This window comes from Doryrhamphus excisus, chromosome 5, assembly GCF_030265055.1.
Source record: "Doryrhamphus excisus isolate RoL2022-K1 chromosome 5, RoL_Dexc_1.0, whole genome shotgun sequence".
Classification (NCBI taxonomy): domain Eukaryota; kingdom Metazoa; phylum Chordata; class Actinopteri; order Syngnathiformes; family Syngnathidae; genus Doryrhamphus; species Doryrhamphus excisus.
Window position 1 is genome coordinate 5,706,137 of NC_080470.1, and position 14,115 is coordinate 5,720,251.

A 14,115-nucleotide genomic window follows, 5' to 3' on the forward strand; every position below is an offset into this window, starting at 1 on the left:
CTCGTTCCGTCTCGCTCGGCCACACCTGCAAAGCAGACCGAGGGAAGTCCGCCCGCCCCGTGGTGGCGCAGACCCACGAACGTCAGCGCGAGCGGAGGCAGCGGTCGGAGCGATTGAGTCGCTTCCACGGGAATCGGTGATCCGCTGGAGGCTCGGATGAATTCACCCACTGGTGCATTGACAGCACCTGCAATTCGGATAGAAAGCAAGCTCAGACCGGTGCAGAACGCCGGGGAACAGCCGGCATCAGCTGAGTGCACAGGTAAGCTCGGTTTTAGTATGATTTTTAACTTTATGGCAACAAAGTTTTCTTTTCCAAAAAGGTCAATACTGTATATATAGTATACATTTCTCCATCATTTACAGCTTATATGGGCATAATCTCAAATATCCCAATAGTACAACATGCATGAGTTTTTATGTATGGCTTATAAAACAAAAATAAAATAGATAGGTGTCCAGAGTTGCATTGTTTTTTGTATTTACCTTTAAGAGCCTAAAATAGAAATTCATCACAAAAAACAGTTTTTATATGAGACAATGTCAGTGAAATAAAAAAACAAACAAAAAACAAAAACAAAATAAAACAAAAAATAAAACAAAAATAAAATAAATAGGTGTCCAGACTTGCATTGTTAGTATTTTTTCTATTTACCTTTATGAGCCTAAAATAGGAATTGATCACAAAAAACAGTTTGTATATGAGACAATGTCAGTGAAATAAAAATAAAACAAAAAATCCCAAAACAAAATAAAACTAAAAATAAAACAAAAATAAAATAAATGGGTGTCCAGAGTTGCATTGTTAGTATTTTTTGTATTTACCTTTATGAGCCTAAAATAGAAATTCATCACAAAAAAAGAGTTTGTATATGAGACAATGTCAGTGAAATAAAAACAAAGAAAAACAAATAACTGAAACAATAACGACACATACTGAATGGAATTAATTTTGCTTTTATTGAGCTGAGCCTTGCCTGTTTTTGCCGTTATTCAAATCAAGGAAGTAAAAATGGTGGCATTGTATCACAGTATAACCTTTGTACGGGTGGGATGGCCCGCACGAACTTCATAGTGATACTCTTTTTTTTTTTAGAGACCAAAGACGGGGTAAGTGTTGTTGACGTGGAATTCCAGTTGCATATCTCACCTAAAAACAAAGTTGAATCATCCAAGCTGTCTATATGTCACAACAAACTTCACAACTTTAAAAATCTTTCAAGATTTGGTCAAAGGTGTGAAAACAAGTCAGGCTGAAAACAACATGTGATAGGGCCTCATTAGTGAAGGGTCAACACAGAGCACAAGGATGAGAGTGCTGAAGAAAAGAACGGACAGGCATGCTGGTGGATGGTGAGCCCCTTAAAGGTGAGGCTGGGGTATGCAGGTGTTTATATGTGTGTAGTGCGTGCCAGACACAGAGTGGAACACAGATAAGGGCTGAATCTTAAAGACGGTTTTCTAGTTTCGTAGTCAGCAGATACACAATGTCAGGCCACTGGGTTTGCAAATGTAATTGGACAGACTCCATCCACACATTCCCCTTTAGGCATAATCAATTCCACTGAGTCCGGTCAATTCAGAGCTGATAGAGGATTTGTTTTCAGTAGATTAGATGAATAAGTATCAACAACAGTTTTACTATATTATGAAAAATATTGGTTGTCTAGCTAAACTTGGACCATAGAAGTAGTCATTCATTCTGGAGCCTATCCCAGCTGTCTGAGAGGTCTGAGAGGTACACCCTGGACTGGTCGCCAGCCAATCACAGGGCACATATAGACAAACAACCATTCACACTCACACACTCATACCTATGGACAATTTGGAGTCGCCAATTAACCTAGCATGTTTTTGGAATGTGGGAGGAAACCGGAGTACCCGGAGAAAACCCACGCATGCACGGGGAGAACATGCAAACTCCACACAGAGATGGCCGAGGGTGGAATTGAACTAAAAGTAGTAGTAGTAAGTAAAAGGAATTAGCTCAAATAATAAGAAAATCATAGAAAAGATTACATAGATCATGAAGGTGAAACCGGCACCTACACCAGGGTGTTTTTTAAATTTTTTTTATTTGGCCCTCAGTACTTAAAAAAATGAAGAAAACTAGACAAAACAACAGAAAAAGTGGAAAAAAGTAATTTTACAAACATAATGTCATGATATTAAGAAAAAGAAGTTGTAGTTCAAATTACTTTTTTTTCCAAGTTGTAATGTTATGACAACAAGCAAAAAAGGGAGAAAAGTTGACGTTAAATTATAAGAATAAAGTTAAATATTATTGGAATAATTAAATATTATTCAGGGCAAAAAAAAAGTTGAAGTATTTGAAAATGACACAGCAAAAAACAACTGCAAAAATGGAAAAATGAGCAAGAAATTGACTTTGTCAACTATACTATAACATACGTAACTTCTAGGGTTGGTTGCATACTTTGATTTTTCAGAATGTGGCCCTCGCAGGAAAAAGTTAGGACACCCCATAATATACAGCACATGTATACCTGATACCTGTACGTGTGTTTAGATATGATCGTATACAGTGGAACCCAGTCATCTCGACGACCCCTCCAATTGGCTGGCTGATTGACGAAGAAATAAGCGGTTGTCGATGTAGCCTAAAATCATAGCTTGTGACTTTCACCAGAGCCATAAGGAGAATGAGCGATAAAAAAGGATTACTTTAACCTATTGAATTTGTTGACATTTGTGTATATTTTTATTTTTGTTATGCTATTGTTGCGACAGGAGTGGTATGTGGTTCTGTGGCGGCAGTGGCATTTGCCTGCTTGTTATAGAACACAAAAGTTACCAAGCCACGTTGGCTGCATTGAGGTGCGGAGTGTGTCTTGTTGTAAGACAGTATACAGTGCAGTTTTGTAGATGCCAATAAAAGGCTGATTTGTGCACAGTCATCCTGCCTCATGGTCATTCTGCCAATATTACAATACTTTATACTCGTATCTAACAGAGCTGCTGTGGAGATTTTGCTTAATATCTTGGATACACTGGTAATAAAGCATTAGTACATTCTGGAAGAATCTTGAAAAAAAGGTAAATTGTTGTACAATCCAAGTTAATATTTTGAAGCTTATTTTGCACTGAACAGGAAGTGACTGTGTCTCCATTTTAATACAATTTGGAGATTTTGCTTAATGTCTTGGATACACTGGTAATAAAGCGTTAGTACATTCTGGAAGAATCTTAAAAAAAGGTAAATTGTTGTACAATCCAAGTTAATATTTTGAAGCTTATTTTGCACTGAACAGGAAGTGACTGTTGTCTCCATTTTAATACAATTTGGAGATTTTGCTTAATGTCTTGGATACACTGGTAATAAAGGATTTGTACATTCTGGAAGAATCTTAAAAAAAGGTAAATTGTTGTACAATCCAAGTTAATATTTTGAAGCTTATTTTGCACTGAACAGGAAGTGACTGTGTCTCCATTTTAATACAATTAAACAAAAAAACATAAAAAATTGAGAAAAAAAAGCACTAATGTTGTGAGTATAAAGACAAAATATTAGGAGAATAAAGTCATAATATTAAGAAAAATATATAAAATAAAATATATATATAAATAAAAAATAAAAATATTAACAAATATTTAAAAATATAAAATAAATATAAAATATAAAAAATATAAAAAATATAAAAAATATAAAAAATATAAAAAATATAAAAAATATAAAAAATATAAAAAATATAAAAAATATAAAAAAAAATATATATATAAATTGCATATTTCACAAAAATATATATTTTGTCATAATATTAGAAACAAAATCAAAGAATAAAGTTGCAATTTTTGGAAATTAAAGTTGGAAAATTAGCTATAAATAAAATCAATATGTGAATGTGATGATATACTTTGTCGCTGTTTTTTTCTTTAAAGGGGACCTATTATGCTCATTTCCGGTGCTTTGCATTGGGTTGTGGATTCTTATAGAGTAGCTACATGATAACCCGCACAGAAAGCTTTCTAGATCTTCCAGATTCTGCACCTCTTTCTGCAGTGTTTCCATGGACTTCCATCGACTTTAATTCACTCTGCCCCCAGCCCTTCTCTAGGCACGCCCACTGCGCTGTGATTGGCCACAAATGTTAATGTTACAGGATGCAGTGCGTTAAAAGGCCCAATTTTTTCTCTGTATGAAAAGCACTGCTTCCATATTAGGAGAGGCTGTCACTTCACGGGTCTATAGACAAGACAGACATCAAACCAGTCTCATTCATTGTGATCGTTATCGCTAGACAGCCTAAGTCACATTAGAATAAACTCAATATCACCTCTCAACCCACAAGAGGAGGATTAAAAAAAAAACAAAAAAACCGCACAACAAAAAAGGTGGCATTCTACCCAGGAGAGCAGCAGGCGGGGACCAGCATGTTAATATATGATTTGATTAGCTTTTTAAATTTGCAGCTGTGCACCACTAAGGAAAGCAAGCAGCTGTCCAGAGGGTTTCACAGCGCCAATGTAAAGACCGGGCGGCGGGTGGGGGGGGGGTCACGCATGAGCTTTATGTGCGTCATTGAGTTAATTTCCTCAAACTATATTCCAAATTGGAATTGGAGATTATCCGAAAGAAGCAAATTTGGATGCAGCTTTTGAGAGCAGCTGTCCCATTTTGCGCCTCCTGGAGGAAAAGTAGTTCGGTATGACAAGCAGTGCAGTTTGGTTCAATCTGGTGGGTTTGTTTTGTTTACACTGTCAAAAGTGCAGCGTTGGAAAATGCTTGCGCAATTTTGTAGCGGCCTTTCGTTGGGGTACCAAGTATGGTGGTATGGTACCAAATGGGTGCAGCGACACCTGTTGGAATTTGTGGAAAATGAGGCACCGAGTCAATCAAGTTCAAGGCTTCACTCTGTCACTGGTTTCCAAAGATATATTAATAAATGATGCTATTGTTAAATATGGGCTACCATTAATGAAAAATATGCAAATTTTCCATATTTGTTACAAAACCATTTCAAGCATAAAAATGACAAAATTAACTAAAAATACACATATATACAGTATATAAGGCATTCGGAAAATGCATTCAAAGAAGCTGTGAATGATATGTAGTGTTCTACACTGGTCACTAGGTGTCAGTAATGATACTTTAAGACATTCAGACTTGATCACCAGAACAGCAGGATTTTATTGCAGGTTTGAATTATCTCACAATAATCCCCAAATAAAAATCCCTAATAAAAACTCAACTCTGAACTGCAGATGTCCTTTCTATCTGCCTGTCACTCACACATTTATAGCAACATACGAGCATGAGTTTTATTTAAGTGTTAAATGGCTCATTAACTCTTCTTATGTCAATTATATTGAGTAATATGAATGGGGTTAGGTTTATCTTAAGGGGGCTCAAATGATGTTAAACTCAATTTTCTGTGCTTTAAGTATGGAATAGTACATAAATAAATAAGCAATCCTACTTTGTGGAAATTAACTTATCACAGTTGGGTCTGGAACTAATCGGGATGGGAACCAAAAAAAAAGCATAACCTCGTGAGAGAGACCAAAAAAATGTCCAATGACGCCAGAAAGAGCCGCTCAATTTGTCGCTAATCGCTTTTGAGAAAATATGTCAGCAAAGGGGTTTGAAATGTTGCCAGATTTAGCGATAAAGTTGCCAAGTTGGCAATATTGATTGCTGCACCTACCTACTACTAGCTAGCAAGTATTTATTCCGAGTTTTTATAAGGAATCGTGTAGCATTTGTTATATCTGTTCAGTACATTGAGTACTGTAGTTATCTGAGGTACATTAGCAACCTGTTGGGGCTCACTATTTTCTTCTGATAAATATTCCACTGATACACTGCAGTTTGTTGACAAATCAATAGAGCCTCAACAATAATGGAAAGGGAAACGCACAACACAAATAGTCTACAAAAAAATTATTAAAAAAAAAAAGACAAGGGCGCAAATGCCCACCATTGTTCTCCTTGCTTTACTGAGTCATGTTCCTTTTCTTTGTTCTTTGTTGTCATTGGTCGGCTAAGCCGAGTCACGCTGATGATGATGTCACACTATTTACATACAGCTACATAGAAACCCAACCAGATCAGGCTTTACTGTATACTCTTCTAAGCTTTACTGAACTCAAATCAGGAAGCTGGTGCCAAGGTGAGCTATTGTAGTTTAAGCTGTCTTCATATTAGTTATGTTTGATTATGAGGGCTTATCCTGTTAATGATTGAGACATTTTATATAGATTCAAGCATTGCTTAATTTGGTAATGACAGCGAGCAGATATACTATTGCATGGGGGAATGAGGCCAAAACAATGGCAACAGTTCCATGGTGAAACTGCTCGAGTCGACTGTGTTTATGTGTTTTTTATGTACGTTTCTAATGCCACAAGGGCTTTGCATCAGGCGTCCGACATTACCTTGAGCCAGAGGGAGATCTGTAGCAAAGACACACATCTCTCTCCTTGCAACACCACAACTCCTGAGTAGACAAGCCAGATAAGAAGTTAGGGAGATAAAGAGCACTGGCGGTGCAACAGAGGAGTGAGGGACAAGGAAGAATGAAAGGTGCGGGAAGACTGACGAGATAAGCACAGGAAACAAATGGAGACGAAGGTGTGTGAATAAGATGCAGTGTAAGGGGGGGTAGAGAGTGGGGGTGGTCATAGCCGGTGCTGTGCCATAAACTGAAAAACGAGCTCATGCAGAAAAAATGGAATTAAACCATCTTATAAGGGCCAGGGAGCACTCCAGGGCATGAAATAGGAAGGATCTGTTTAAAGCCTCTAGTGACATTAATAACTGTTCAGACTTTATGTCCACAGCCAGGCTAGTACCTTTGTGTGGCTGGTAAATGTGACTCACTCACAATGATGATAATATGACATCTCCATAGTCGTATCATGTGTGATAATTAGAACTAAACAATTAAAGTTATATATGAGCTTGGGGGGGAATGTGCTCAATATGTCACATGGCCACTAAATCCATCCTGATTTCATGGCAATACATCGTAATAGAAACTACTGGAAGATATGCACGGAATTAAAAGCGAGGGGTCATTGGAGACATTAGGATGCATCCGTTGACGGACTTGCACATTTGCACAAAATGAAGTGCTTGTCCATAGACTAGATTCCGGAGTATGTGTATGGGAATTACTCCATTCAACATTTCCACTCTTGATAATAATTGTTTGCAGTGATATGTAAAAGAACACATGGATGTGCTATGAGTGACTATTTCACGATATCTGAAATGAAGAGGCTGGGTTAGCCCAGTGAGAGATATAAGCATTTCACCAGAAAAAGAGGCAATAAAGTGCCAAATAACAAAATGACACCAAATAAATGCTAAGCAAATGTTGCAGTTATATTTGAAATTATTCAACTCACATTTCTTATGTACAAACGTTAAATAAATGGCTTTGTTTATTGCAAACAACTGCTTTGTATATGTATGCCTATGTTTTTCTTCAAGCATTAAGATTTCCTACTTTATTCAACCATCCTTGAACGCACCACGGTTATGTGCTATGAAACACAAAAGTGAAACCTATTCATAACTTTCCCCTGATGCTGCCACAGCTTAATAAATCCACCAATTACTAAAAAAGCTAAGTGCCGTTCATACTTTTCGACTCTAAATCAGTCAAATCCCAAGTGGCATTTCACTCTTTTGAGAACCTTTCCATTTTAGTCTCCAAAAGTCCTTCGGGAGATTTGCTATTTCTGATTAGTTGCTTAATATAAGAACCATAGCCACGTTTACATGAAGAGTTTTTCCTCTTTCTGAATTGAATCTTTCTGAATGACTTTTCTGAAAACAATGGTATACATGGAAAGGAATATTCCAATCTCTTGTCTACATGTGCCGCTATAATCAAACAGAATAGTCAATGGGGCATGCCCAGTAAAGCGTAAACATCAACATCACGTGATACCGGCTTCCATGAGTTTTTCTTTCACTTGTTGGAATAACTCCGCATTGCCAGTTTTTCGTTCATCCGGTCGTGGAATTTAGTTTGGATCAAAAACAAACGCTGATGCCGATTGCTCGCCTCCATTTTTAAAACTGAAGAACGTCTGGAGCTGCGTGTTATGTCATATCTGGGCATGCGCTGAAAGAACTTAAATTTAAACAGGAAAAAAAAATCACTGATCCCTCCTGCTACATCTTCTTATTCGGTTGAATCTCATTGATTCGAAGGCGAGCCATTGATAAAGATAATGTTGATGTAGAGTCATGTATTCTCCCAATGAATTAACGTCAGCATCCATTTGAGCCAGTACAAGATACCTCAATCGGATTGGGGAAAGGAATATTCCACCCCTGGGAATCCGATTATATGTTTATTTGGATTGGCACTTTTCTTTCGGATTGAGTTGAATACAAAGGTTAAATTCTTACCGTTTGAGCAAATAAACCGAATGCAAATTGAATATTTGGGTCTATGTATACGTGGCTAATGTTGCTAAGTTGGCAGCACTGATCCCTCCTGCTACATCTTCTTATTCGGTTGAATCTCGTTGATTCAAATGCGAGCCATTGATAAAGATAATGTTGATGTAGAGTCATGGATTCTCCCAGTGAATTAACGTCAGCAAGAAGTTTCAGCAGTGTCCTTGCTCCCTCCTTATCCTGTCCCACAGCCACATCAGCCCCCCCCCCCCCACGCATTCAAGTCACAGATGACAGCTCAGAAACATCCGTTACCCTTCCACACCACATGAGCCTTCTTTTCTGTCCGTCCCAGCCCCGTGGAACTTGGCACCAGTGCCCATCACATAGACAGATGGAGCCAACCCTGACCCCTCTCCTCGCCTGCAGGGACGCTAAGAGAATCAATGCCTGACTAGAGGAGAGGGAGCTGTGTGAATGGGAGATAGAAAGGAGAGGAGTACGATATTGCTTTGTCACCACGTTAAAACATCACTCCTTCGACTCAAACCAAGACCCAGGGATAAGAATACATATTCCTCTTACAGGACCAGAAGGGCTTCATTTTATATCTCTTCTATAAATTTAACTTGGCATCATGTTTTTTCCTTTTGTTTATTTGGCAGCAATATCTTGGATGTGAAAAGAGGATGTGAACACTGACAACATCCTAAATATAGAGAAGCACCACAAGGTGGGCTTCCATGCCAAAACAAGACAATGGCTCCCAAAGATACTGTAAGCATACTGCAACTTTAATTGTACTGTCATACCTGAGTGTAGCACAATAAACTCAAAAAAAGGGAATAAAACTTTGTTATATGTCAACACTGAACTTCCACTAATGTATCAAACGTCCTGTTTGTGTTACTGCATAGTTGAAATACAGTCGTCTCTTGCTGTAATCATGCTGTATTGCGGTTGAACTCAGCCTATTCGTCAAAACATGCAAGTATTTTTTTGCCAAAATTGAGCATTTTCAAGCGTAAAAATTAAAAAGTAAAAGGCAAATATAAGGAATTGAAAAAAACTATGTTGTACTCTACACTGGCCACTAGGTGTCAGTAATGTGTACTGTAATGTTTCGGTGAGACACACAAGCACTTTTCTGGATTGCCAGAACAACAGGTTGTTATTGCAGTTTTTAATTATCTCACAACAGGTACAAAACCCTTTTTATATTCATTAACTCTAAATATTTCACATAATTAATTGGTTAATTAATGTATTTTATAGTACTTCCAGGTCAAAAATGAAGTCTGATGTTGCCGTCCTTCCGTTTGAATGAGTTGAATTTGAGCTTCACTTTTTTTGTCCCCTCATAATGGCTAGGGTTTAAGTCTGCCTATGAACCTATTAGGAAATTTAAGTTTAAAGTTTAATAATCATGATAAAGCAGTATCTGAAGCACAAAAATACCATATGGTTTTTGTGGAATTGAAACAACTATATGAATGAAATCGTTGTTAATGCACAAAAAAATGATCAAACGTTCCTATTCGTTCATGTAATGCACACAAGGCAATGAACAACTTCATGCTCTGTCTCTTTTCTGTTCCGTTCTCCTTGCTCCGTGAGGCGTGTTAAGCGCTAATTGTTTTTGTTTTTATCCACATAGTCCCATGACTATTGGTGTACCCCTGGGGGGTACGTGTAGCCCACTTTGGAAACCTAGGCCTTAGGGAACTCATTTGTAACACATAAAGGTGACTATAGGGTTGTTAGTTTATGTCTAGAGGACTCAACAATGTTCAATAATGGTCACCAGCCAATCAGAGGGCACATATAGACAAACAACCATTCACACTCACATTCATATGTAGCCACTTAACCTAGCATGTTTTTGGAATGTGGGAGGAAACCGGAGTACTTGGAGAAAACCCACGCATGCACGGGGAGAACATGCAAACTCCAAAATCGACCTCGGGTTTCCTCGCTGTGAGGTCTGCGTGCTAACCACTTGTCCACCGTGCAGCCCAACTCAATAATTTAGAAAACCATAATTCGTTTGTAAACAGGTTTTCAAAATATTTATTTACAACGATTCCATTTATAAATTCACTTAACTGAGTGGAGTCTGGATCCAATTAACCGTGATAAACGAGGGATGACCGAATTTAGATTACCTTCTACAGTTTTTGTGAGAACCTGCAAATGTGTTGAAGTGAGACCCCTCCAGATCCACCGCTGCTTGTGTTAGCCCTTTTCTTCTGATCTGCATTCGGATTAGCATATTGCCAGACATCCAATCTTGAAAGAACAAAGCATCAACAATAAAATGAGACACTAATGACCAGTGAAATGAATTCACCGGGCCAACATAACAGAGGGGGGAATTCCGGAGTCCCAAAGCTTCCCAGGTAATTGGAGTGTAGTGTGGTGTATTTTATTATTATTATTTTTTTAACTCTACATCTTCTCTGGTGACCTTGTAAGGCTGAGCACTTCCAAGACGCAGACAATGAGAAGTACTGATAGAGATTTATGTTTGAGGTTTATGATTATCCTTCTGTTTTTTTCATCATAACTTTTAATCCATTTACATAAGAAAGGGTGTTTTGACTGTCAGCCTGCCCTCAGTCTTCTTAGTCTCCGACATAGGCTTACTTTTCCTGTCACTTCAAAGAAACAATTTTCAATGAATTGTTCTCAGAAGCATATTTTTCATGTCTCATTCTGACTTTTTAGTGAATAACTTCTTTCCTCTCGCTCAATGTCTGACCATTAACTCTCTTATTCATCAGTCGTATTGCTGCGTGCTTCTTGTTGCCACAGCATCTGTTAATCTTTACGCATTTTGACGCCACTACGATAAAGCTGATATGGTTGGAGTTCAGAGGTCACAAGGCTGCGGCAATTCAATGTTTTTCATCATCATTTTATTGTCACGGTCATTCTTGCATGGTCAAGGTCGAGTTTAGTTATCGACCACATTTTTTGCCTAGTATTACTGCCCAAAGTACTGCTGATGAAATACAATTTTAGGATCAGCTCATTAATTAATCGATTGGCATAATTCAGTATGAGACAACCTTATATGACACATCAGACGATGGGTTTATATATTCCTTTCCCCAATCCGATTGAGGTATCTTGTACCTGCTCAAACGGAAAGTTGTCAGGGTGCGTCCTTCTTCATTGTGATTTTCTTCTTCTGTTGTTTATTGGCTGTTGGCAAGCAGCTTTCGGTGTGCATTATGCAGGAATTAGCATAAATGCCAAATAAGCCCCTCTACCTGCCCACACGCACAACCAAAACTTTAAATTATTATTATTTATTCTAAATTATTTAAATTATTTGTACAAATTACTGTTTACGCTGTACATTGTTCATATTTGATGTCATCTATTTATTCTGCACATTATTATTTATTATTTATTATTATACGGGAGCCAGGCAATGACATCTATTACCACCCTCGTGGAACAGAATCTAAACCCTTCTATACGCCAAGTCCAGTTTTTCTTTAATTATAAAATATTAGCAAGATTGAATTTAATCTTTTCCTGTTTAAATTTATCCCGGGTGCGTTCTTTCAGCGTATGCTCAAATATGACATAACATGCAGCTCCAGACGTTCTTCAAATTTAAAACTGGAGGCAAGGAATCGACACTGGACTGCTGCGGAAAGTTGGTTTTTGATCCAAAGTAAATTTCAAGACTGGACGAACGAAAAACTCGCAATAGTTATTCCAACAAGTGAAAGAAAAACTTGAAAGAAAAAGGTACACAGAATATTGTGTTCTATGGCTGAATGAAAATGGAACCTGCCAAAAAAAAAAAAAGTTTGTTTCAACCTTATTCCGTTCTTATGTAATCAGCAGAAGAACATTGGTAAGTTTCAGGAAAATATCAGTTCCCGACTAGAAAAGGGAGATAGCCAGATTTTTGTGAAAGACACGTTTCAAGCTTTGTTACAAATATCTAAATAACTATAACAAACATAAACAACACAAAAAGGAGGTTGTTTTACATCAAAATTGCCTCTAAAACACGTATATATAATATAATATATAATACGTTGTTAGGATCGTTTGGGTATACATCTTTGGTATTCAGCAAGTTAATAGTTAATATTACAATACATTTAAACTATGTATATAAATAATTGCATATATACTTTTATGATAAATAAATCAATGACATCCAACACGGTTCACTACTTAGTTTTTCGGTCTGGTTACTACTGGTATCGAGACACATCCTAGTTTCAAGACTCTCAGTCTCTAGGAATATCGTTTTCATTATCTTAGCACTTTCACTTAAAAACTTGAGACATAAACCCAGCTGACTCACTGTCCTATTTTTGTGGCGCCACCTGATGTTGTGTTCAGACCAGATGGGATTAATTAGTGACTCAACAAACACGCGTGCACACTCCAACCCATGTGTATTAAAAAAAAAAAACAACTTTATGTGTGATACAAAACTGTTATAGGTGACTAAACACTCCTACTGGCTAATATTCACATTTCATAGAATTTACTTTCTTTGTTTATTTCCACGGATTGAACACTCACCCGCAGTCACCAGTAAGACACAGGAAGTGAAATGCATCAAGAACAGCATGTTGCCAATAAACACGGTGCCTTCCTGCTGTAATTACCTTACTTGTCACTTCCCGCCCTTTTGTATGCACCTCATATCTCCCGGTGTCAGTCTTATTGCCGTTGCAAGGCAGCACCTGCCGACATTAATAAGCAATGTCATTCTGCATGTATCTCCAAACAAGAAAATCAAATTTGAATATTTTTAATCCATCTCTCTGTCGTGTCATTCGCAAAAAAACAAAAACAAAATCCCAAGCCTGAGTGAGCAATCGTGTTTTGGAGAGACACAGGATGTTGAGTTTTTATTTTGCTGAGCGGTGTGATGAGGACGAGCTGTAACTCCTGTCAGATTGCGTTGGGACATGTGGGCTTGTGGCCACACACTTGCTGACTTTGATAGAAATGAAGCCGCTGACAGCTTTTTAAAGACAAGCTGCTGACAGCCATAACCTTGAGGATGTTTGTTAGCATGTGTGCCTGCTGTATATGTTTACGTGTGGTTGTGCGTGATGGGGCTGTGATGAACAGCGGGAGATAAAATATGCTGAGTGCTGGGGAAAAAAAGCATCATAGAGGACAAGTCTACCATAGGACAAAATGTAAAGAATTGCTTGATAAATGAGATGATGCAATGAGACAAAATGCCAAACAGAGACATAAAGTACACAGTGGAACCGAGGCTTGCATCCGCCATGCGTTTGTCAGTTTAAGAGGACCTTTCATTCATTCATTTTCTACCACTTATCCTCACGAGGGTGGCGGAGGGTGCTGGAGTCTATCCCAGCTGTCTTCGGACTGGTCGCCAGCCAATCACAGGGCACATATAGACAAACAACCATTCACACTCACATTCATACCTATGGACAATTTGGAGTCGCCAATTAACCTAGCATGTTTTTGGAATGTGGGAGGAAACCGGAGTACCCGGAGAAAACCCACGCATGCACGGGGGAGAACATGCAAACTCCACACAGAGATAGCAACTGTGGAATTGAACTCGGGTCTCCAAGCTGTGAGGCCTGCGCGCTAAACACTCGATCACCATGCAGCCTATAAGAAATCATCCACCGTGCAGCCTTAACGGGACCTATTATACTTTTTTTTTTTCACTTTTCTGACCAATAAATGTTGTTAGAAGTCCTGAA

General features: G+C 38.1%; 2 protein-coding genes across 4 annotated transcripts in view; one reads left to right on the forward strand and one right to left on the reverse strand.

The window, feature by feature from the left end:
* LOC131129577 (transmembrane protein 125) overlaps nt 1-14,115 on the forward strand; it is an 18,348-nt gene continuing 4,233 nt past the window's right edge. For 2 of the 3 annotated variants that reach the window (XM_058073274.1, XM_058073275.1), the window contains exon 1: nt 1-262. The gene's annotated coding sequence lies outside the window, so the exon portion shown is untranslated. The remainder of the gene's footprint in view (nt 263-14,115) is intronic. The other variant, XM_058073273.1, reaches the window with a different exon arrangement.
* The window catches only part of ap1m3 (adaptor related protein complex 1 subunit mu 3), a 24,687-nt gene continuing 23,155 nt past the window's right edge, over nt 12,584-14,115 (reverse strand). Inside the window, exon 12 of the mRNA XM_058073271.1 lies at nt 12,584-13,104. Within this exon, the coding sequence (XP_057929254.1) occupies nt 13,082-13,104 (23 nt within the window). The 3' untranslated portion in view covers nt 12,584-13,081. The remainder of the gene's footprint in view (nt 13,105-14,115) is intronic.